The 23,077-nt window shown below is 37.4% G+C and overlaps 1 protein-coding gene across 4 annotated transcripts in view; it reads right to left on the bottom strand.

Moving 5' to 3' along the window:
- The window catches only part of THOC1 (THO complex subunit 1), a 53,128-nt gene that overhangs the window by 7,733 nt on the left and 22,318 nt on the right, over nt 1-23,077 (bottom strand). For 2 of the 4 annotated variants that reach the window (XM_055368613.2, XM_055368614.1), the window contains 6 exons: nt 22,519-22,650; nt 3,029-3,129; nt 1,571-1,637; nt 1,323-1,373; nt 1,158-1,228; nt 325-441 (listed from right to left, as the gene is read on the bottom strand). In XM_055368613.2, the coding sequence (XP_055224588.1) occupies nt 325-441; nt 1,158-1,228; nt 1,323-1,373; nt 1,571-1,637; nt 3,029-3,129; nt 22,519-22,650 (539 nt within the window). The remainder of the gene's footprint in view (nt 1-324; nt 442-1,157; nt 1,229-1,322; nt 1,374-1,570; nt 1,638-3,028; nt 3,130-22,518; nt 22,651-23,077) is intronic. The other 2 variants (XM_063699340.1, XM_019013962.4) reach the window with 1 other exon arrangement.

Here is a 23,077-nt window from a genome sequence, read left to right as displayed (position 1 = left end):
AGCAATGAATAGTTAACTGGAAGGTAAGAGAACTCAAGGATTATGGTACCTTGCAACAACTGGAATCTAAACAATTCTACTGTCTGAAACGGAAAAAATGGCACAGCCTAGAGACACAGATTTTGGAAGCTGGAGACAAAATGAAGGTTTATCTGGTGCATGAACCCACACAATGGGCAGTACAGACAGTGCGGTTTGCTTTGGCTATCTATGTGTGTACCAAACACAATCTCATACTATATTTTGGATGGAGAGTTCTTAAAGTAACATCTTCAAAATATAAAAATAACTAAGAACATCCCACATGAAGACAAATTCACCTACTTTCCCATCAGAATTTTTTTGCTGGGTCCTTTCCCTAGGAAGTCCTCGGGTGCTGTTCTCTTCCGAATTATTCTCGTAGGTTTGGTATCTGATGTTCTGTGGTGAACAAAACATACACTATTTTTTGAATTACAAATGGATAACAGAAACAGAAGAATGTTTAACGTAAAAGAAAATTTAGTTATTGTTTTCCTCTTAAAAAAGATGAAAACTGGCTGGGCATGGTGGTTCATGCCTGTAATCCCAGCACTTTGGGAGGCTGAGGTAGGTGGATCACCTGAGGTCAGGAGTTCGAGACCAGCCTGGCCAACATGGTGAAACCCTGTCTCTACTAAAAATACAAAAATTAGCCAGGCATCGTGGTAGGCGCCTGTAATCCCAGCAACTCAGGAGGCTGAGGCATGAGAATCGCTTGAACCCAAGAGGCGGAGGCTGCGGTGAGCCGAGATCATGCCACTGCACTCCAGCCTGGGTGACAGAGTGAGAATCCCTCTCAAAAAAAAAAAAAAAATGAAAACTTCATATTATGATAGAACAATTATCAGATATAAGATAAAAATGCCACATTATATGGCAAATTACACGGAGTAGATATACAGTATTCTTCTCAATAAGATGTTTGTTCCAGGAATTTAATGACAAGAAATTTATGAGGTTTAAAAAATACAGAGGTAAATCAAAGTGGTTGTACTCTTACAAAGTTCAACTTACATTTTTTATGTGAAATATATACATGTATTTTTACATGCTATAATCATATCGGAGCATATTTTCAAAAGCTTTTCTCGTCGTTCTTGTGATGAGTATGTATTTACCTTTCTTTATGTACTTACCTTTCCTTCACAAAACTTGGGCAACCTTCATTTTTCCACGAGTTCCAGTTTTCTTCAGTGTTTAATATATGCTGGGAAAAACAAAGCGATTACATTTTGGTTAATGGAATCCTCTGAAGTTCTATTTCGTGCTAAGAAGAGGATGTAAGCATAAAAAACACATACCTCTACCATCTTTGAAAATCTTTCTCCATCGGGGGGGTTTTCAGATAGTAGCTGTGATTAGAAAGAATATACTAAGCTTTCAACAACTTTCTGCATCATAGGAGTGGTTTGTAGGCAGAGAACCAAGGAGTGTTTGTGGTCTTGTACCTGAGCTTAACTTTATCCTTATTTTCCTATTTGGGGCTGAAACAAAGAAAATCCTAAATTTCCATTTTTTCAATCATGGGTTTGTTGCGTGTTGAACTTACTTGATAAACTGATTTTGTAGTATCTTCAATCCAAAGTGATTGTTCATCAGTTAAAACATAGTTTGAACTAGGGAACAAAGCAATGAAAGCATGCTTGAGTTACAGCAATGCATATGCAACTTTAAGGTTTAAAAAACACAAGGCATGTAGCATGTAACTATACTGTGGATAGTGTCAAAAATTACCAAGACAAGAATAATCACAAATGAGAGGATTATAAGAGAAAATTCTTGCACTTCTTCCTCAAGAGGGTTGGTACTGAAGACATAAAAGCATATGCAGGGAATAAAACATTCAATTAATCAGATTCACTATGAACAGAGCAATATATGTTTCCTAAAATAAGCTGAGTGTGAAACGAAAACTTCTGATTTGATATTAAGATATGTGTATACATGATGCACATTCAGTATGGCATGCTACATTAAGATTCATTCAAAATACAATGAATAAAACACCCAAACCCTACAAAAGGCAACAGGCAAACCCAAATTGTTAATAGCTGCCACTAACTGAGCTCTCATAATGCACTAGGTGATTTAAAGACATCCAATAAATATTGATGGCTAGGATGTGAACACTTTACATACATTATTCATTGAATTCTCGGAACAAGTACATGTACATATTAAACAGACTACCGTGTCTCACTGATTTGCCCAAGGCCATAAAGCTTTAATTCAAACCCACGTCTCACTTCAAAGTCCCTCATCGTCCTACTATGCTATACCAAACCTCCAAAATAGATAGAAGGATAAGAAATAACATTTTTTGAGTGTTTACCATGTGCTACTACCTTAAAATTACAAGTCTGAAAGAGCTGCACTGCAGCCAGCAAATGACGAGCCTGGGATTCAAACCCAGCAGGTAGTGAAGTCATTATACAACTAATACGGCATTGCTCAGTGTCCTTAACACAAATACCGTTAAGTAACAGTGGGCTCCACCTTCAGTTATGGACAGGATAGGAGGAAATGGATGGAAGTATTTAGATAGACAGTAGAGAGCCTAATGAGGTTTTGTGAAACCCCAAATAAATGAACTCCTTTTTGCTTAAAAATTTTCTTTGCATCTTTTAGCTTGAATGTCCTACAGAGCTCCACACCTTGTGAGATATGTATTACTGGCTTAGTCTGCAAATCGGCTTTGGAGGAGGTCTGAGGGAGGTGAGAAGGGAATGACGGAATTTTGGAGCAGAGACCTCCACCTGCCAATAAAGACGACAACTCCTGGCAAGCCCTGGAGTTGGGCAGGAAAAACTCACACTGACAGATATATTTAACATCTTTTCCTTAAATATCCTAATATCGAAAAGCCTTCAATGTATCAGCTGCAATACATGTGTTTTAGGGATACAGCCTTAACATGAAATGGACACATACATAAGAAAAATCATAAGCAAGTCCTTTTTTTTCTTGGCTACTGTTTACAAATTGTTTACTACCCATATTATCTTACCTTTTGAATTTGACCTGCCCCTTGAGATATTGGAATAAAATGAGATACTGCAACAGGATGTGTCGACGAAAGTTACTGTCACTCAGTTGTAAATCCATCAGCTACTCAAGAAACAAGCAAACACATACGAAAACAACACATTAAAATCAAGTTTTTCCTAAAGGTACAATATGTGCTAATATAGAAATGGAAGATTCCAATTCAATTTAAAAGCCATTTGTTGAGAGTTCACTGCATGTGAGGCATTACCGCACAAGCCCAAAGACAGCCCAGTCAAGGTTTCACTTAGATTTCTTGACTGTTTTATGCCATGACACATTCTTGCTGGTGGATAACAATGCTCTATCTGTGATCCAGACATGAGGATAAAATAAAGCAGAAATAGAAAAAAGTAAGCTGGGCATGGTGGCACAAAGCCTATTATAGTCCCAGCTACTCAGGAAGCTGAGAAGGAGGATCACTTGAGCTCAGGAGTTCGAGATCAGTCTGAGCAACATAGCAAGACTCTAAATTAAAAAAAAAAAAAAATTTAAAAGTAAAACTGAGGCTACTACTTTCTCACATATGAAGAAATAATGGCTAAAGATACGGATAACAGCACAATATCAACGGGGACCACTCATTTTTGTAGCCCTATAAAGGGCCTGCAACAGAGGTATTACTTGACAATAAACAAGAAATTAGAGGTGAAGATCATCTCTGATTAGATGGGCTTTGTTTTTTTAGCTGTTAGTGAAAATTGCATCATACTTGTGTTATCACAGAATCTGGATTAGAAAGGACTTGAAGGTCACTTATGAGGAAGTTCTTCAACGACCGTGCCATCCAGCTGTAAGAATAACCTGCGGCGATGAAGGAAGGTCATTCTGATTATGTGCATGGAACACTGAAGGAAGGCTGAAGTCTGTATCCACAAACTCATGCTAGTTCTGCCTTCAAAAACTACAGTAACAAAGGAAAGCCACGTTCTTCTAAATGAATCACCAGTAAGGCAGCTGGAAGCGTCGAAGATTGGTTTTGGTTCAATGTCCCAAGTGCTGGTGGCTCTGCTTTACGTGGTTGGTACCATTTACTAATGCCACCTAACACGCACAAGCCTTCCTATTCACTAGCAACCCCTTCCACACTGCGGCTCCAGGTCTTAAAAAAAAAAATTAATGATCAGCCTTCCAGTCAGGTTTCCCTCACGTTTAAGGATTGAATATATTTGATTGTTATTTGTATTAACTCTCCTATCCCAAATTGGAAATGTGAATGGCCGGCCATCAGCCTTCCCTTCCTCCAGCCCCTGGGCAACTTGATTGTCTCCACTCAGGCTGTTAGTTCCTTGCCCTTAACTCCACGGACAGGCCCATCTCTGCTCCAGCTACCCACTACTGTGGCCACAGCTAGACCTGGGGTCACTCACAGCTGCCCCAGATCTGAAGTCTTCAACTCACAATCCTATCTCACCACAACCTCTATCCTTCCCAGGTCTCTCGCTCAGTTGCTTCCAATATACCTAATATTTGGATCTTACCGAGACTTTAAGGCCCTTGACCCGTCTATTCTCTGCCTGTTAGTCCCATCCCATTTTATTATAATCCTATTTTAGTCTAGATAAGGGAAACTTTTTCCTCAAGTGTCAAATAGTAAGTATTTTTATTAATAGGTTATGTGGGCTAAGAGACATATTATGGATATTATGTAGGTATTTAAACATCTAAAATGTAAGGGGGAAAAAAAAAACCAAAATCACCAAAAACAACCAACACAGGTGGTGGGCCAGATTTGGCCTGTAGGCTCTAGTCTGCCAACTCCTGGTCTAGACTTCATGGTTAATCTCTTCGGCCATTTTCTTGCCAACTTCAACACACTTGTCCCATATTTCTTCTGTCATGTCTAGTGAGCAAACAGCAACCTTGAATAAACCGTTAGTCACCTTCTCTATACCAACCCTCAGGCTTCCAATCTCAGCTGAAAGTGAGGTGCCTGAGTGAATATACCAAATTACACAGCTATGCAGAAGGCACCACTGGTATGTTGTCGCCACCTTAAACATCTGTTTTTAATCAGCAATCTTTCTTTATTCTTCAAGGCCATTCTCTCTCCTATTCTTCACAGTAATGATTTTAAACCCTTTCCACTTAGCAAAAATACTACTTTACCACCCCTTCTCACTTTCAGTAGATAACTACTTTTGCCTTCAATAAGGAGAAAAATTAAATTGGAAAGCATTTCATTTCTTGGCCCCCAAAATGACAAATCAGCTGCACCTACACCTTTGTTTACTTCATTTCCTTCTGTCACAACTCCTTCATGGCTAAAGGTATTCCATCTGGATTACCTTCCATCTGGAATCCCAATATCCCTAACAATTGAGTTCCATCAACTAACTGCCCTGGTTTCTGTATCTACAACCTCTTCTTTCCAAGCTCCTTTCCATAAGCATTAAATAAGCTCCCTCAAAAATCTCCCACATTCTCACCTAACCCTTTAACAGCAAAGCTTCTTAAAATAATTGACTATAGGCACTGTTGCCAATCAGCTCCTCAACCTGCTATCATCTGACCGCCTCATCCACTAATCCATTGAAAGTGTTTTTGTCGGCTGGGTGTGGTGGTTCACGCCTGTAATCCCAGCACTTTGGGAGGCTGAGGCGGGCGGATCACAAGATCAGGAGTTCGAGACCAACCTGGCCAACATGGTGAAACCCCGTCTCTATTTAAAAAAAAAAAAAAAATTAGCGGGGCATGGTGGTGCATGCTCTGGAGGCTGAGGCAGGAGAATAGCTTAAACCTGGGAGACGGAGGTTGCAATGAGTCCAGACCATGCCACTGCACTCCAGCCTGGGCAACAGAGCAAGACTTGGTCTTGGGGCGGGGGAAGAAAGTGTTTTGTCAAGATCACCAATGACTTATTTGTTGTTAAATCCTGTGAACACTCTTTACTGTCCTCATCCTACTTGATATGCTTGGCTTCCATGAGTGCATGCTTTTCTAGTTTTTCTCTAATCTCACAGGTTACTCTTCAATCTTCTCCTCTTGTCCCTTCATTCTCCCTTAAACATGGGTTTTCTTCAGGATTTCAGTATTTTCTTCTCTTCTGAATCTACACTCTCCCCTTTAGCTCATTTCATATACTCTACAGTTTGAATTACCATTTATAAACTGGTAACTCCTACAACTATACTCTCAACCTAGATCTTGTTCCAAATCTCCAGATTTGTATACTAGACAACCTATTACACATCTCTACTTGAATGTTCAACTGACACTTGATCAGATTTCATGAACAAAGTAAAACATCAATTTCCTCCACAAAAGCTGTTCTCCAGCATTGGCTAATTCAATGAGAGGCTCCAACTTCCATTTGCCCAAGCAACTCTAGGAAGGCTTCCTGGAGAAAGCAGCATCTAAACTCTCAACAAGGAACAAACCTAAAGGTGGAGAGTGGGGGTTGGGGGATGCAGGTGCAAGAGGGGGAGCCAAATAAGAGACTGGCCTATTTGAAGGAACAAAGTACACAGTTCAATACATCTGGAGTAGAGATGTGAACCCCTAGCTTAAAGAGACGAACCAAAGTGGCTAGGTGATGCTTACTAGCTGTTCATTTTATTTTTTTATGTTGAAATATTTTCCTTGATAGAAACAATGGATTGAAAATAGGAGTCAACAAAACACTGAATCAGGGGTGGAAAGGACCTAATGTGATTCAAGCTAACTGCTTCACATTATACTTAAGGAAACTAGGTCCAGAAAAGTTAAAACTACCTAGGCAAGATTACACAGCTAGTTAGTGACACAGCTGAGAGTAAAACTAATACACTCAATTGTACCCTTTCTTTCATAATATCTACTATCTAGTTCCATTTTTCTTTGGTTATTTAAAAAATTATATCATTTACACTACGTCATGGGTCAAACATTTCATTATTATTATTTTTAGCAACAGGGTCTCACTCTGCTTCTCAGGCTGGAGTGCAATGGCACCATCATAGCTCACTGCAGCCTTGAACTCAGGGGCTCAACCAATTCTCTCGCCTCAGCCTCCTGAGTAGCTAGGACCACCGGCATATGCCACAATGCCCAGCTAATTTTTTTCTTTTAAATTTTTTGTAGAGACAGAGTCTCACTTTGTTGCCCAGGCTGTTTTGAACTCCAGGCTGTTTTGAACTTCAAGCAACCCTGCAGCCTCAGCCTTACAAAGTGCTGGGATTACAGGTGTAGGCCATCATGCCTGGCCCAAATGTTTCTTTGTAAATGTCTTTGTATCTTGAGCAAAGGGCTTTTATTATCCTTAGCTGTATGTATGTATGTATTTAGTACAGAAGGGTCTCGCTATGTTGCCCAGGCTGAACTTGAATTCCTAGGCCCAAGTGATCCTCCTGCCCTGGTCTCCTAAATAGCTGGAACTTCAGGCATACATCACTGGACTAGGCTACTGTCCTTAGCTTTTATGGCACATCTTAGCTCAGGCCCCAGTTTTCCCGATATTCTAAACCTAAAAAGGCTCATGCTTTTCATTTTAGTCATCCTTACATGCCTTTCTGTCAATCAATTTTACATATAAATAATATTCCTGGGTAAAATTAAAGTGTATGAAATCTTCCATTTCTATCAATTTAACACAAAATACATAAAAAACATGTGCTAGAAAACAAAATATTCAGAACATTCTCATTAAAATCTTACCAACTGTCATAACACATCAGCTGAGATCAAATTATCCAATTTTTAAATTATGAAATATTTTAAATGTTCAAAAAGGTATAGTTAAGTAATACAACATTCATGTACCCACTACCCAGCTACATATAAAATCCTAACATTTTTTACTTGTTACATATCTGTTAAAGAAACAGAATATCATAGACATTGTTGAAGCTCCCTCTATAACCTCCCCACTCCTATTTCCCTCCCTCCCTCTACTATGGTAACCACTACCATGTATTTCACGGTTAGGATTTTTATACACATTTTATATTACTACATATGTAAACATCTATAAATAATATATGGATGTACTTTGCACTGTTTCAAACTCTACACATTATGTGCTATTCTGCAATTTGCTATTTTCATACAACACTATGTTTGAAATTTACCCATCTTAATACATGTTGCTCTAGTTCAGGGATTGGCAAATCTTTTAAGGACCAGCCAGAAACTATTTTAGGCTTTATGGACTATATATCTCTGTCACAACTATTTATCTCTGCTGTTACAGAGCAAAAGCAGTCAGAGACAATCTAAATGAATGAGGGTGGCTGTGTTCCAATAAAAATTATTATTCTTATTTATTGTTTTCTGAGATAGGGTCTGACTCTGTCACCCAGGCTGGAATGCAGGAGCATGAATATGGCTCACCGCAGCCTTGACCTCCTGAGCTCAGGTGATTCTCCTGCCTCAGCCTCCCCTGTAGCTGGGACTACAGGCATATGCCACCACACTCAGCTCATTTTAAAATTTTTTTGTAGAGATGGGGGTATCACTTTGTTGCTCAGGCTGGTCTCAAACTCCTGGTTTCAAGCAATCCTCCTGTCTTGGCCTCCCAAAGTGCTGGGATTACAGCCACTGCACCTGGCCCAATAAAAATTATCTACAAAAATAGATGATAGGCCAGATTTGCCAACCCCTGCTATAATTAATCCATTTTCAGTGCTTTATAGAACTGTCACATAAAATTATCTTATCACCCAGTCTTCTGCTTGTGAACATTGACACTGTTTCTAAACTTTCATTTACAAATACATCATTTACAAACAATGGTACAGTGAATCTTCTTAGAGATTTCCTTGTGTATGTGGGTCCTGTGTAGGGGGCCATATTTAGGAACAAATTTTAACTTCACTAGTTTTTACAAAAGTATTCTGCAAAGTGGTTGATTCAATTTATATTTCAACAGTGTCTAAAAGTTCTCATTTTCCCACATCTCTGCCAATACTAGTATTGTTAGGCTTTTCAATTTTGGCCAGTTTGCTAAGTGTGAAATGGTTATCTCATATTTTATCTGCACTAGAGATGCTTAGCAACTTTTATAAGCTCATTCACTATTCAGTTTTCTACATCTTTAAATTACTTTTTCTTATCATCTTTTCAGTTTTCCATTTGGTTGTCTTTTATCAATGGAATATTTTGAATACTAATTTTTCCCGGTTATGTAGGTGACAAATAATCTTCTCCCAGTCTGTGCCTTGTCTTTTTACTTTGCCTACGGTATCTTTTGCTATTCAAGACTTTTACATCTTAACATTAAATCTTAAATACTAAATTGATATTTTTCCCTCACAATTTGTGCTTTTTGTAGCTCAAGAAATCTCTCCCTACTCCAAATTTACATATTTCATGTTTTCTTCTAAATGTTTAAAAGTCTTGCTTTTCTCATTCATACTTTCAATTAACCTGGAATTGATTAACCTAGAATTGACTGTACTGAGGTATAGACTGAATTTTAATTTTTCCATATGGATAATGAATTGTCCAAGCAACATTTATTAAGAATAGGCCAGGCCTGGTGGCTCACACCTGTAATCCCAGCACTTTGGGAGGCTGAGGCGGGCAGATCACCTGAGGTTGGGAGTTTGAGACCAGCCTGACCAATATGGAGAAACCTTGTCCCTACTAAAAATATAAAATTACCCGGGCATGGTGGCGCATGCCAGTTACTCGGGAGGCTGAGGCAAGAGAATCACTTGAACCCGGGAGGTGGAGGCTACGATGAGCCAAGATCGCGCCATTGCACTCACCTGGGCAACAAGAGTGAAACTCTGTCTCAAAATAAATAAATAAATAAATAATTCATCCTTTCCTCACTAGTTTATAATGCAGTCTCTTTTGTATATTAACCTTTTCTACAATTTGGACTTTCTATTGTTTTAGTTTTCTTCTTCTGTATATTAGTACTAATAATTACCTGCCCTAATTACTATTGCTGATTGCTGTATAGGTCTTAATATCTGACACAGCACGTGTCCCCGCTTTCTTCATAGTTTTCTTACTCTTGGTTCTTTGCTTTTCCATAGAAATAGTAAGACTAACTTTTTGAGTTCCCATGAAAAAACCCATTTGGTCTTTATAATAAAACAATTTATATTCCTTTGGGTGTAACTCAAATTAAAAAACCCATTTGGATACTGATTCAAAATATACTGAATCAATAAATCTGGGGAGAAGGGGCACTGGGTCTGTATCTATAAATGTAGAAACACTGCTCCATTTCTGTAATGTTTCTCTATGAAGATTACGCCTAGGTATTGGAGAGCTTTCACTGCTATTCTGAATAACATGTTGTAATTGATTACTGGTTTATAAGAACACTATTGATGTTTCTCTTGCAATCTTGTTGAAGTTTCATTAGTTCTAACAGTTTCTTGGTTCTCTTGGATTTTTCTCTGTAGACAATTATATTGTCTTCAAATGGGGATAGTTTACTCTTTTCTTTCCAATACTTATAACTCTTACTCCTTTTTTGTTTTTTTCTCTTATTGAAATGGTTAGATCCTCCAGTACGGTGTTGAACAGAAATATGGTTAGTGTCCATCCATGTCTTCTTTTTGGATTTAATGGGAATACTTTCTAAAGTTTCATAATTGTGTATGATGTTTGCAATAGGGTTTTTAAAATCAGTCCTTTATCAACTCAGAGAACATTCCTTTCTACTTTTTGTATTGAATATTAGATTTTATTGAATTTTCTTGGCTTCTGAGATGATCATACAGATCTTAAAAATCTTTAATCTGTTTTTTTTTTTTTTTTTTTTTTCAGACACGGTCTTGCTGTGTTGCCCAGGCTGGTCTTGAACTCCTGGGCTCAAGCAATCCTCCGGCCTTGGCCTCCCAAAGTGCTGGGATTACAGGCGTAAGCCAATACGCCCAGCCAATCTGTTGTTAATCTGGCATTATATTCATCTTTCTGATGAACCATACTTACATTCCTAGGATAAACTGTATGTCTCTATTTTTAAAAAAATAACTACTTCATTTGTGAGTTTGTAAGACATTTTTTATTTCTATAAATAGAAAACATTCTATTTATATGTGAGATGAATACACATACACATTTTTCCTTGTTCTGTCCTTACTGGGATTTTAAGTTATAATCTTACATAATGAACTGGGGGGCTTCTCTTTTTCTAACTTCTGAAAATTTTCATTTATGGTAGAAATTATTTATTCTTTGAAGTGTTGATAAGATATGCCTAAAAAACCTCTGGGCCTGATGTCATTCTGGCTGGTATTTCTTTAATGGTTGTTCATTTATTTGGTTTTCTATTTTTTTTTTTTTTTTTGAGTCTATTTTGGTCATTAAAATTTTCTAAACAATTCCCATTTAATTAGGCTTCAAAATTTATCGTAGAAGTTGTTCATAATATCCTCTTAATCATTTCAAATATCTCTATGTCAATTTTTACTGTTAATATTGTTTGCTGGTATCTTTTCATTTTCCTTGCACAAGCTCTGGATTTCTTTTTATAACATTTTCTTTTCAAAGAAACACTTTCAGTTTTGCTGATATGTTTTAGTTTGTTTTATTTCACTAAGTTGTGCTATTATTACTTCCATTTTCTTGAGCTTTATTTTGTACTTTTTCTAACTTCTTGAGTTGAACGCTCAATTTGTCACTCTTTCTTGACATTTTTTCCATTAATGCATATGAAGCTTTAACTGTCCCTTTACATCTCGCTTTATTTGCAACCCACACTTCTGACATGTAATTCTTCCTATAATTACAATTTTGATATACATTTATTACAAATTTGGAATTTCCATTATGATTTCTTCTTTAACTCCTGGGAAATGCATTTTTATGTTTTCATATATTTGCCTTTTTTTAAGCTATCCTTTTTGCAGCTCTAATTTTAGAATTCTAATTTGATTACAGAGAAGTGTGGCCAGAGAATGTGTTCTTCGTGTATAATCTTTGAAATTTGCTGAGAATTTCTTTGTGACTGAGTACATGGTCAAATTTTGTGAATGTTCCACGTATACACAAAAAGAAATATGTTGCTTCTATTTGTTCTATACTACACCAAGCTTATTACTGTCATTGTTCAAATCTTCCATATACTTAACTAATCTTTAGTCAACCTGATCCATCAGAAGCAGTTAAAAATACATACTGTAATTGTGGGCCAACTTTTCATAATTTTGTAAGTTTTTGCTTAATATATTTTGAGGGTATATTGTTAAATACATATAAGTTCATGACACCTTCTTGGTGGTTCATTCCTTTATTATGTAGTGTTTCTTGTCCTATTTATACTTTTTCCCTTAAATTCTATTTTATTCATTATTTATGTAGCTTTCTTTTTGTTGGTATTAGCCTGGTATGTCTCTTTCCATCCTAATATTTCAATCATGAGTTTTGTTTTAGGTATATATCCCTTGTGGATACAAACTGCTCCATCTTCAATTTATTAAATTTTGTGTTCTTTTCTTTTCCATGTAAGTTTTAAGCTTCTTAGGTCTGCTTTTTTCCTTCTTACTGAAAATCATGGAATTACAGAACTCAGCTTTGCATAACTAGGAAAGAATAAGATTCTAAAATGCAAACCTCATTAAAAGGAAACTGGTGCCCCCGGAAGACAAATGTACCAATGGCAATTTTGTACATGGGACGCTCAGAGCATCTGTGTAAATGTGATTTTATGTTTTGCTCTTGAGCCCCAGTGAGGTACAGTACACAAAAGGATCGCTTCTATTAACCTTGAGTTAGTTCAGAATGTTTTCACTCCTTCAAAGTGCTCTTGTATGACCTCTAGTTGGCCTAATAATTTAATAATTTTCCTGTGACTGTTAGGCTTTTTTTTTTCTTTTATGTGAAAACCCATATGAATTGTGTGTCAGGGAGTAGGCAATAGGGTAGTCTTTCTGTAGCATGACTGCAGGAGTTGCATATTTCTCAAAAAAGTATTAAGTCTCTGAAAAGAACACAGCTGTACAGTTTCTACAGTATATAAGTCTGATCAGACTGTGTGGCTTGAGAGATTTCTAGAAAAGTACTAAATCTCTCATGTACTGGATTTTTTTTTTTTTTTTTTTTTGAGACAGAGTCTTGCTCTGTCACCCAGGCTGGAGTGCAGTGGCACAATCGTGGCTTACTACAACCTCTGCCTCCCGGGTTCAAGCAATTCTGCCTCAGCCTCCTGAGCAGCTGGGACTACAGGTGCGCACTACCACACCCAGCTAAATTTTGTATTTTTAGTAGAGATGGGGTTTCACTATGTTGGCCAGGCTGATCTCAAACTCCTGGCCTCAAGTGCTCCACCCACCTTGACCTCTCAAAGTGCTGGGATTATGGGCGTCAGCCACCACACCGGGCTTCACATACTGGATTTCCTTTTTAAATTGTTGAAAGGCACCACTAAGTGCTTACATAATCCTGGACGAGCTGTTAAAATCTGCCCAGACAATTAAGAAATCAAGCCTAAACACCAAATGTTTTGAATATACCCATTTTCTCCCCAGATTAGGAAAAAAAAAATACAGGTTCCACAGTTAGTATGTTTACAAATATTTCGCTTTAAACTTTAAACAATTTAAACTTTTAATTTTCACAAATGTGTTAGATATTAAATTAGGGTCTAGAGGACTAAACTGTACAATAGTTTTCTACCTGGAATAGTACCTTCCATATAACTTACTCAATTGAAATAGAAAACATTTGGTTTCTGAGAAAAAGAATGTGTAAACAATTGTATAAAAACAACTAAATTATAAATTTAAATAGTATTCCTTCTTTTTTTTTTTTTTTTTTTGAGATGGAGTCTCACTCTGTTGCCCAGGCTGGAGTGCAGCGGTGCAATCTTGGCTCACCGCGACCTCTGCCTCCCAGGTTCAATGGATCCCCATGCCTCCGCCTCTAAGGTAGCTGGGATTACAGGCACGCACCACCACGCCTGGCTAATTTTTGTATTTTGTGGAGATGGGGTTTCACCATGTTGGCCAGGCTGGTCTCAAACTCCTGACCTCAAGTGATTTACCCACCTTGGCCTCCCAAGGTGCTGGGATTACAGGTGTGAGCCACAGCACCCAGCTCTACTTTCTAATAATTCTTTTCAAACTGTCTTTCAAAAAAAAGTTCTTAAAAAAATGAAAAACCTAATTTTAGCTTAAAGGTCTCTCAGTGTCCCTGCTGAGTTATAAGATAAAAGGAGACGCCCATTGAAGGCAGGAGCTATCAAGTCTCAATCCTTTTATTTAGTAAAAAGGTAACCTGAAGATACAGTCTCAAATTAAAAAGTTTTAAGCAACTTTCTGTACTAATAATGTGTCGCTTACCTACAGGGATACATTCTAAGAAAGGTGTCATTAGGCAATTTCCCCATTGTGTGAATATCATAGAGTGTACTTAACAATAGTATTGCCTACTACACAACTAGGCTATATGGTACAGCCTATGGCTCCTGGGCTACGAACCTGTAGAGCATGTTACTGCACTGAATACTGTAAGCAACTGTAACACAATGGTTAAGGATTTGTGTATCTAAACATAGAAAAGGCAAAGTAAAAATACAGTATTATAATCTATAATCTTACAGAACCACTGTTGTACATGGGGTCCACTGTTGACCAGTTATGTGGTCGTTATGTGGTGCCATTATGGGGCGCATGACTGTACTGTGAAGTAGACTTAGAAGGCTACAGTATTCCTCAATAAAATAAATATCAAAAATTTAAATTTCATTTTCCTTAATACTCATAGTCAATGTAAAACAAACTCTTTAATGTTTTACATTAGTACTGTTTGAAAGTTTTCAGTTTAAAAGATGACTTTATGACTTTTCTTTGATTAAACCACAAGGTAGAAAAAGATACAAATATAGAATTTTAATAAACATAAGACTTTTCTACCTTTAAAAGGCTAAAATGAAACTTTCTAATTAATATTGGTTATTTTGTTGTTACCTGTATTATTAACTCAGGATTATTTACACATAAACATGGGTGAACAACTAAATCAAGCTGGGATTAAACAGCCAGTGTTTATATATTGGTTTTCATAAATCTCAGACAATACTGAAAATTATATGAATTTACAGAATATTCTTACACTATCCGGTAAAGTTTTAATATTCTATAGGATTACAGAGTATTGAAAAAATTTCTACAAAAAGTTAAAATTCAGACACAGAAAACATAAAAAGTCCCTAACATACGATTCTTTTATTTATTTTATTTATTTATTTTTTGAGACAGAGTCTCGCTCTGTTGCCCAGGATGGAGTGCAGTGGTGTGATCTCAGCTCACCGCAACCTCTGCCTCCTGGGTTTACGCAATTCTCCTACCTCAGCCTCCTGAGTAGCTGGGATTATAGGCACCTGCCACCACGCCTGGCTAATTTTTTGTATTTTTAGTACAGACAGAGTTTCGCTGTGTTGGCCAGGCTGGTCTCAAACACCTGACCTCAAGTGATCTGTCTGCCTCGGCCTCCCAGAGTGCTGGGACACAGGCGTAAGCCATTGTGCGTGGCCTGATTCATATGTTTTTAAACCTATGTATCTCTGACTATACCTTAACATGTTTGTTCTTCATAACACTCAGGATGAAATAAATCAGTTAATGTTTACATATTAAACATGATTGATAGAATTGTTTTAAAAACCAATTTCAAAGTTTTAAATAATACTGTTATTAAACACTGATCTATTAAAACATGCATATCAAAGTATACTGAAAACTAATAAACACTTGTATATAATAGAGAAGGGAGCCCAATTAACGCAGAGAAAAATTTTTTTTTCCTCTGGGTATGAAGTCCATTTATAACCAGGTAATATTTTTTTGCCCTCTACAGAGTCTGTCCAGGAGTCCAAAATTATTGTCCTCATCAGAGAACATTTTCTTTTCAAAGGTCTATTAACATTTATAAATATGACTTTGTTATGCTTTTGTGTAATCATGACTATACACTGTTGTAAAAATAATGAGAGTTCTCATTTCTAGAGGATCTAAAATTTGTAATGGTCTTTCTGTTATAGTCAGTATTAATTTCTATTACTTTGGCTAATAAGAAGGTCGGGCGACTTCTTATTCTATCTCTGCTCTTTATCTTATCAAATAACTAGTCTCCTCTGCTAAGCGTTTCAGACTTTGCCTCTCTTCAAGATTAGGCTCCAAATTCAGAGCCTACTTTGGCAGTACATCTTCTGCACCCTGTCTTTGGTCTTTCCTAGAGGGCTGCTACTTGGTAGCATCAATCACATTACTTTCTTTTTTTTGAGGCGAAGTCTCGCTCTGTAGCCCAGGCGGGAGTGCAGTGGCGCAATCTCGGCTCACTGCAAGCTCCGCCTCCCGGGTTCACGCCATTCTCCTGCCTCAGCCTCCCGAGTAGCTGGGACTACAGGCGCCCGCCATCACGCCCGGCTAATTTTTTTGTATTTTTAGTAGAGACGGGGTTTCACCGTGTTAGCCAGGATGGTCTCGATCTCTTGACCTCGTGATCCGCCCGCCTCGGCCTCCCAAAGTGCTGGGATTACAAGCGTGAGCCACCGCGCCCGGCCAATCACATTACTTTCTCATCTTGCTTGTATAACCATGGCTTGACTCACACACAGAGGTTATTCTAAAAATAACAATGGCAGAGTATGCTCTAAGTTTTCTAATATGCTCAATGATATTTAAAGAACTGTTCTATCTGTCAGGACCAGAGTTCAAAAATGTCAAAACAGAGGGTAGTTCATGCTTTCCGCCCTGAAGACCATTACAAGTCAATTTTACAATCATATGAAAAGGTTTTGGCTATAGTATTTACCTTTACAGGACGAGTGAAAGCACACCCATATGCTAAGACTGACATGACTGTCAGCAAAAGACTTCTAAAGCAGGGATCCCCAACCTTTTTGGCACCAGGGACTGGTTTCATGGAAGACAATTTTTCCACAGACCAGGGGTTTATGGGGTAGAGGGAATGGTTTTGGGATGATTCAAGTACATTTCATTTATTGTGTACTTCATTTCTATTATTATTATTATATTATAATATATAATGAAATACATATACAACTCACCATAATGTAGAATCAGTGGAAGCCCTGAGCTTGTTTACCTGCAACTAGAAGGTCCCATCTGGGGGTGGTGGGAGACAGTGACAGATCATCAGGCATTAGATTCTCATAAGGAGCACACAACCTAGATCCCTCATGATCAGTTTACAATAGGGTTCATGTTCCTATGAGAATCTAATGCTGCTGCTGATCTGATAGGAGACGGAGCTCAGGTGGTAATATGAGTGATGGAGAGCAGCTGTAAATACAGATGAAGCTTCGCTTGCTTGCCCACCGCTCACCTCCTGCTGTGCAACCCTGTTCCAGAGCTATCTAAAAGCCTCCCATGCCGAGAAAAAATAATGAGATAAAAAAAAAATTGTAGGATAGTGGTTAGCCTGCCCACTTGTTAACAGGAGGGTCTTGCTTCTGCCTTCATTTGCTCCTAACTAGGCTATAGTATATCTTATAAGAGACCCACCTTAGCCGTTACTACATAAAGATTCAACCTCTCAAATGGACATAAAAAGTACAAAACATTTAAGGCAGAATGACTATATGGATAGTTTCTTACTGCCAGGAACTTTTTTAAAAAAATGACCAAAAGTCCTAACTAGAGGCCTCTTCACACAATGCAGAGACCAAGCAAAATTGTGAATTTTCTTTTCTCCATGAAAATGAATGGCCTAATGACCACACTAGGGTCAACAGTACATAACTGTGGGTAACCTCACCCTGGTAACTGCTAGCCACTGAGTATTCCATCTGATCATTTTGGTCATTGAGTCTCAGATGGAAAGTGAGAAGTGTATTATTCTGAAGGACTGGGTAACCCTAAAGCCTATATCTAATTAGTGTTATTATACTCTTTTCTGTGAGAACTTAAAAGATCCAAAAATATATTCCTTTAACCATCATGGTAATACTCATGGTACTTAACATTTTGAAATGTTGTTCTGCTTTTACATGCTACATAGTACAGAGGGAGGAATCCCTATAATACCAGTGCCTTTTATTTGGTATAAGTTGAACAATTAGAGGTAAAATCCTCCCTTAAAATTTCTGAGTATGATCCTGGACTAACCTTAAAGAACAGATACTTTTCCACTCCATTAAAAAATAAACAACCCAGGTATATCAGCACTACATTTAGCAAGTAGTATCCCTGGATCATTTTGCTCTGCTAAAAAGGGAACTATACTGTTGGGCATTAGTATTTAGAATCACACTCCAGGTAGTACAAAAATGTGGCACTTTGTTTCTAGGGGAAACTTCTGTCTTTAAGAAGGAAGACACAATAATTTACAAAGACACCCATTTTATTTGTAGAACCTCTACCTACCTGTAGTTGCCACATGACTGGCCTATCTCCAACTATAAAGTTTATATCATCTGGCTGGGCGTGGTGGCTCACGCCTGTAATCCCTGCACTTTGGAAGGCTGAGGCAGGCAGATCACCTGAGGTTGGGAGTTCGAGACCAGCCTGGCCAACATGGCAAAAAACCTGTCTCTATTAAAAATACAAAAATTGGCCAGGCGTGGTGTTTGGTGCCTGTAATCCCAGCTACCTGGGAGGATGAGGCACGAGAATCGCTTGAACCCAGGAGGTGGAAGTTACAGTGGGCCAAAAAAAAAGTGTCTCAAAAAAAAAAAAAAAAGTTTGTATCATCCTTGCCAAGCATTATTTCCAGACTATCCCTAAGGAAAAGTCTGACCAGATTCATGTAACAAAACACAATGCTTCTGGATAATAATATTCCCATTGGATGGGGTCACGGCTCTATTACAGAGATGAAAGATCTAACCTTGTAATGACAAGTACTTTTCTAAACCTGCTCACCAGTGAAATGATAGGCTAAAGAGTTATGCTCCCAATAATCATAGCTTTAGATTTCACTTTAGCTAGCTCTTACTGGCAAGGAATATGGCACCCATATCCCTGAAAAATCCAGACCTTTCTCATGACTTACCAAATCTATATCAAAAGTTGAAAGTAACATCAGGCCCAAAACTGGCGTATATTTAGGTGTGAAGGCCTTTTTGGGAATCCTAGTATCAAAACACCATGTAAGGTACAGAGATGCTGGAAGGCTTCTTTCAGTGCAGCAGTAAAGCTTATAAAATGTTGCATATTTTTCATGATACACGTAATGCATTACAAATATTTTCACTTGTGTATTAAGTAGTAAAAACTAAAAATACACCGAAAAATATGAAGAATGTACAAGGAGGACTGTAAATTTAAGACAAAGTTGTTGCTTAAGGGGCAACAAAGGGAAATGAAGATGCAAAACATTACATGCCTCACATTCTCTTTGGTACAATTTTGTGCCTTTTTCTTACTCCTATGGTAAGTTTTAAGCTTCTCAAAGCTGTTTTTACCTTCCTCGTGATGTGATATTAATTAATGAAATTTCAGTGCTTAATCCTGAAAGTTCATGTTCTAACTGCTGGTGAAAGCAAGTTCACAAAGAATCAGAAAAGGAGAGATATTATTAGAAAGCCAAGTGTGACAAAGTGAATGGAGAATGATATAAAAGCATCAATCCCATATTCCAATGTGGAGATTTCTCTGAAAATGTTTAATCCTGCTGTTTTTCATTACTAAAATGTCTTTAGAAATGCTATTTGTTCGGGAGGTGGAGGCAGGAGAATCGCTTAAACCCAGGTGGCAGAGAGAGGTTGCAGTGAGCCAAGACCACGCCATTGCACTCCAGCCTGGGCGACAGAGCAAAACTCCGTCTCAAAAAAATATATATATATATCAATTAAGACATCCAGAGTTTTGAAATAGCTGTCATGTCCTGAGAAATGTGGACCTGTAACTCTTAAAAGTACACAACTCTTACTGGTTGTTTTATTTTGTAACTTTTTTGCCCTGATAATATTAAACTGACACCTCTGCATTCTAAAAATAGGTAACCTTGGGAAGGTTCTTTGTTAAGCAAGAAGAGCTTTGGGATTTTCTTACACATGAGGTAGAATAAAACTTTTGAATTCTTTAGTTAACCAAAAGGTTTCTATATTTGTTTCATTTAAATTAACAAATATAGCTGGAGTTTTAAAAATCCAATCTGATAAAGTCTTATTAGGTATATTAAATCAGTCTATACTTGTTATTACTGACATATTTCTCTCCTCCTTTCTCTTCCTTTTTTCTGCCATTTGCTGGATTTATAAAGTGGTCTAGATTCCTCCCTGCCTCCCTTTGATCTCTGCTCTTTGAGAGCAACAAGTTGGTTTTCTTTTGGTGGTTACCCTTTTAATATACATGAAAAGGAATATTCAGTATTCCTTTCCTGCTCCTGAAGATTACAAGGACTGCCATAATTTTAAATTACTCACTAAACATCTCTGCTTTCCCCTTCCATATTGTTACTGTCATCTAGTTAAGTTCCACGTTAATAAAATTTTTTAATTAAAAAAATTTTAAATCATTCATGACTTTTTTGTGTTTATAGTCAATAGTAAATTTACTGTCATATTTTTCAATTTTTGTGCTCACCGTTGCCTTCTGTATCCCACTCCATTCTTATGGGTTCAATTTCCTTCCTCCTGAAGAACATCCTTGAGTAGTTTTTTTCAAAATGAGGGTCACTGAGTGGTAAGTTATCCTGGTCTTTAAATAAAAATGTCTTTCTTTCATCGACAGTCTTGAGTATATTTAACTCAGTATAAAATTCTAGATTGAATGTCATTTTTCTTTCAGCACTTTAATATTTCTCTACTGTCTTCTGGTATTAATGGTTGATATGTTAGAAATCTGCTAACAGTCAAACTGCTGTGCCTTCCCAGTATATTTGTCTTTCTTATCCCTTAGTGGCTTTTAGGTTTTCTCTGAATGCCCACAGTTATGGCATGATGTAATGAAGAGTAGATTTATCTTTCTTTATCCTGCTTGGCAGTTGTGACACATTTTTAAGCTGAGGATTTGATATTTCCTTCAATTCTTTGCAATCCAGTTTCTCTACCATTCCCTCCATTTTCTTCTTTGGAAATCCTACTAGACAGATGTTGGAAATTCCCAATCTATTCACCATGGCTTTTAACTGCTCTTCCACTTAAAAAAAAAAAATCTGTCTGTGCTGCTTGCTGGATGAAGTTCTCATCACCTTCTTCAGTTCACTAGTTCTTTGTTCATCTATGTCCAGTGTATAGTTTAATTCTGTGTGCTGAGTTTTGGTTTCAATTATTGTATTTTTCATTTCCAAGACTCCCGATTAGTTGTATCGACTGTCCTACTTCATTTCAGCCTGCTTTTGTTTCATGATTTCTTGTTCCTTTTCAATGGATGTTATCTCATCGATTATCTTTTTGAGTATCCAAAATATACATAAAGTCTTGGTCAGGCTATATATTTCATCTGGAATAAATATATATATATCCCAATAGTTGATTTTGCTGGTGATCCTTCTTAGCATTAGATTTATGGATTTTGGAATTTTAATTTATCAGAGTTTTGAACAGGAGCCTTTTCTTTTGGGATGTTTGTTTACTTCCTTTCCCCTCCCTCTCTGTGTACATCCTTCCCTGTCTAGCAGTTTTGCATCTGCTTCTACCAGGGCCCCTGAGTCCAAAAGTCTAGAAGAAGTCTTATGATGACTTCTTGGAGCAGCTGTTTCATAAGTATACTGAGCATATCACATATCTGGTCACTGAGCAAGCAGATGGACACAAAGCTGTCTTTGTTATCCCTAGGCTCACAACTTCCTATAAAACCATAGCCCTTGGCAGAAGACTGGCAATATTTTTTCTTAGTTTCTTTCCAAAAGTGGATAAAAGTTCCACCCTAGTCCTTGGCTTCAAGAAGTGAATCTGGCTCTGGCCCCTTGTCCCACATGGTGCACATTTAGTCTCTGTTACTTGTAGCCAAATTCCTGGACACCACCACCTGCCTTGGATAGAGAGTCCAGCAGGCCCAGGCTGCAGTTTTGCTCACTACTTGGCATTTCTGGTCCATGAAGATATTTATCTTGTTTCTGGAAGCCCAGCCTTGTCTCTTTTGTTTTCTTGTTTATATTTTACCCGTCATTGCTATGTGTTTGGAGCAAAGGGAGTGAGTCGAAACATAAACTCAGTGTGCCATCTTGACTAGAAACTTTACATAATCTTGTAGCATTATATTTGAATAAAATTTACTTTTTAAAATGTATAAATAAGATTAACAAGGAACTTTTAAACCCCTTACTTGTACCTAAATAATAATTATGAAATATTTTCATATACAAATTAAATCCTAACTTGACATTTAAAATATATAGACATGAAAGTAATTAAACTGCATTTATTCCAAAATTAGTCTACAAAACAGACTTAATGTAGAACTACTTTCACCTTTGAAACCAAATTAGTCCTACTTCTGAAAGGAAGAAATGGGACTTTCAAACTAACATTAATCAATCAGCTTTAACCCAAAGTAAAATAAGAAACATTTCTATTCAGTTTAACTTAGAAAGGCTGTCAGCTAAACGGAAATAAAACAAGACCATTTCTTATTACGCTTAATGAAAAAGAAAAACTTATACCTTTTCACTTGTTAAAAATTTTGCAAAATATACATGTTCTCCTCCTGTTTTCAATTCTTCCATCTTTTTTCTTGAGGCCTGAGTATCATCTAATTTATAACTCTTAAAAACAGCTAAAACTTCTTCAGAATACTGCAAAATAAAAATATTAGTTTTATTCGACATTGTTACCCAAATTTGTTTAGTGCTTTTCTGCATCAAAATGCCTGGAATTTACTCCCAGTCAATCATGTATGTAGACTGTATACTGCAAGGCACACTAACAATAAAAATTATGATAGCAAAATGGGAGTTAAAACTATTTTGTATGATATTTCACTTGTTGTAAAAGTAGGTACAAGCTCCCTACTCCTAAAGAAATATGATTTCTTGGCCAGTGGTGGTGGCTCATGCCTGTAATCCCAGCACTTCGGGAGGCGGAGGTGGGCGGGTAACTTGAGATCAGGAGTTTGAGACCAGCCTGGCCAACATGGTGAAACCCCGTCTCGACTAAAAATACAAAAATTAGCCAGGTGTGGTGGCGGGCACCTGTAGTCCCAGCTACTCAGGAGACTGAGGC

Source organism: Gorilla gorilla, chromosome 17, assembly GCF_029281585.2.
Source record: "Gorilla gorilla gorilla isolate KB3781 chromosome 17, NHGRI_mGorGor1-v2.1_pri, whole genome shotgun sequence".
Taxonomy (NCBI): Eukaryota; Metazoa; Chordata; class Mammalia; order Primates; family Hominidae; genus Gorilla; species Gorilla gorilla.
The sequence above is the reverse complement of the archived record's forward strand: the minus strand, read 5'-3'. Positions and strand labels throughout refer to the sequence as shown.